Below are 2,724 nucleotides of genomic sequence, written 5' to 3' on the forward strand. Positions count from 1 at the left end.
CCTAAGTTGTAAGCTCGAAGATATTTTTCCCCAAAGATTGAGTTCGTTGAAACCACTTGCTAAGGAGGAGGCTGACTAGAATAACAAGCTTGAAGTATCACTCGGTCTCGAAAGGGCGTTAACATTACGTTCGAGGTTAGCAACACATTTTGCACAAGACAGTTGTTAGGAGATCCTTATTCCTTTGGTATTTGTTGTTATCTGGTATTAAATCCCAGTTATCATGGGATATTATGTATATAATGTATTTATTTACATTCATTTCTGATTGGAATGATTGGTTGTAACTTCCTTGAATCAAGGAAAGATATTCTCCCAACCAAGCTTATAAATAGCCTGGAAATTTTCATTTGTATGAACACAGAAATTGAAACTGAGAATACTCTGTCAAATTGTTCTGAGAAAACTTTGAGAGAGTGTTAAGATCAATAATATTGACTCGTGGACTAGGCAGATTTTAACTGCTGAACCACGTAAAAATTCTACTTTTCTAAAATATTGTTTAGTGCTCTTCAAATTTAAGTTGACAAAAAACGACGTCAACAGTTTGGTGCTTTCATTGAAAGCATTAAGCAAATCTTTTGTATTGTTTAATCACAAACCTCCTGCATTGCATCAATGGCCGCCACACACAACCCAGGAGCTGGTGGGCGACCGTTTTTCCAAATACCTGAGGAGCAGACTCCTCAAACTGAGAATTATCCCCGGAGGCTTGGGAAACAACCAATGAAAGATCACAGCCCAGACGAGGGGAGTGCATCATCTGATTCTAGGGGACTGCCTGCTCCCAGGCCCGATGAGGACATCTATTATAATCCTGAGAGGTACATTCCCATTATGGAACTGGAGAATCGCCAACTGCACCAACAATTGGCAGAGGCCACACGACGCAATGAAGAATTGGCTAGGCAGGCCGCCGAGGTCCAGGCGCCACCCCAGAGGCCAAGAGGGCGTCCTCGCGAGAGCACAACTGCCAGGAGGGCCGAACAAGGGGCCCAGCAGACCCAGCCAAGGCCCAAGGCAAACATGGGCAACGATCGCCCTGGGAGGAATACTCAAGCTAATATTGTCGGTAATCCGACAGCAGAGGTAACTATAGGAATAGGGAATAACCGAGCTCCTCCAGCAGCTCGGAGCACTAACCCTGAATCTATCAAAAATAACCTGAAACCAATCCGGGCCAATTCTGGACCTTCCAAGCCCAACAATGGAAGGCCACCACCATCGCCTATAAGGCATCCACTGCCTCTTATAAGACACCCATCACCACTCCGAGAGGCACCCAAGCCAACTCCTAATAGGAACCGGGCAGGGGAGCATGCACCACAAAGGCCATCTCGAAGTGGTAGCCGAGATGGGAACTGTCGAACTCAGCCAGGACATGGGGGCGAGCGAGAGGCAACCCAAGGACATAGGGTCTCCCAACCAGCAGGAAACCACATGTTGAGATCACAAATGACTGGAGCAATAGAGCCAGTGGAAGATCCACCTCACAATAATCAAGCCCCTCAACCAGAACGAAATGATAGTTTTATGAGTGGGAGTTTAGACCTCACCATGTTTGTAAGCGTATATAATACCAAACCCAAGAATATTGGGAATTATGAAAATAATCCTGATCTTCGAGATCACCTGAACTAGAGTCGGGGGCAAGCTAATCCCTCGAACCCCGATTTACGTGCACATCTGAATAGTCGAAAGAAACTTGTGCAACCAGTAAATGGGAACCAGTATAACCCTATACTGGGACAGGGAGCTGGAGTTTTTATAAACAATAACCAACTACCCCAAGCACAAGCTTAGCCTCCAGTGGACTTGGTCCATGAGAGAATTAATTAGCTCGAAAGAACGTTCACTCTCCTTCAGGACGAAAGGAACAAGGACAAGGCTGACGACTTCGATGAGGAGCTCGAGCCTATTGCTCCACATATTTCAAACACACCATTCTCTTACGGGATCAAGATACCCCATGTAGCTCCTTTTGATGGAAACTCAGACCCGTACAGCCATCTGAGCACATTTAACACCATCATGCGAGCCATCAATGTTGGCTACGAGCTCAGATGCATGTTATTTCCAACTACTTTGGCAGGACCATCGAAAAACTGGTTTGATAAATTCAGATGACATTCGATCTCGTCTTGGGATCAATTGGCAAAGGAATTTAAAAAAAACTATTCAAGGCCATGGTAGGCGTAAAGCCCGAGGCCTCGACCTTGACCAATGTCAGACAACAGTCGGGAGAGTCATTAAAAATCTACTTGGCGAGGTTTAACATAGAGGTGGTGCGAGCCTGTAATGTTGATGATAGTGGTCATCTTATAGCTGCTCGAGTTGGAATATTGCCAGGAAGTCCCCTCTGGAATGATATGCAGAGAAAACCGATTACAACAATAATCAAGATCAACAAAAGGGCTTAGAGATTCGTCAATGTAGAAGAGGCAAGGTCAGCATTAAAACTAATCCCTCAACCCATTATAACTACAATGACGAATGTTAACTCAGCCTCGACCTCAGCTACCCCATCAACGTCTTGACCCTTAGGAGATAACCCTTCAAAAAGAAAGAAAAATGAAGGGAATAACTCAGAGCCGAACGAGGGGAAAAATAAGAAGGGAGACAAGTATTTCTCCATTTATACGATTTACACTGAGCTCTGTGAAACTCAGGAGAATATATTTTTCGCAAATGAGAATCAAGTCCCGTTTAAGCGACCTGACCCAA

General features: G+C 44.8%; 1 protein-coding gene across 1 annotated transcript; it reads left to right on the plus strand.

Annotated features, from left to right (window-relative positions):
- The first annotated feature begins 618 nt into the window (after nt 1-618).
- Nucleotides 619-1,641, plus strand: LOC133806187 (pollen-specific leucine-rich repeat extensin-like protein 1). Its single transcript, XM_062244309.1, has one exon. The coding sequence runs from the start codon at nt 619-621 to the stop codon at nt 1,639-1,641; it is 1,023 nt and encodes a 340-aa protein (XP_062100293.1).
- Nucleotides 1,642-2,724: the final 1,083 nt, after the last annotated feature.

The sequence above is a fragment of the Humulus lupulus genome, chromosome X, assembly GCF_963169125.1.
Source record: "Humulus lupulus chromosome X, drHumLupu1.1, whole genome shotgun sequence".
NCBI lineage: Eukaryota > Viridiplantae > Streptophyta > Magnoliopsida > Rosales > Cannabaceae > Humulus > Humulus lupulus.

What these genes read in the sequence shown, in the direction of transcription:
- LOC133806187 (XM_062244309.1), top strand. Translation starts at nt 619, where the DNA reads ATGGCCGCCACACACAACCCAGGAGCTGGTGGGCGACCGTTTTTCCAA.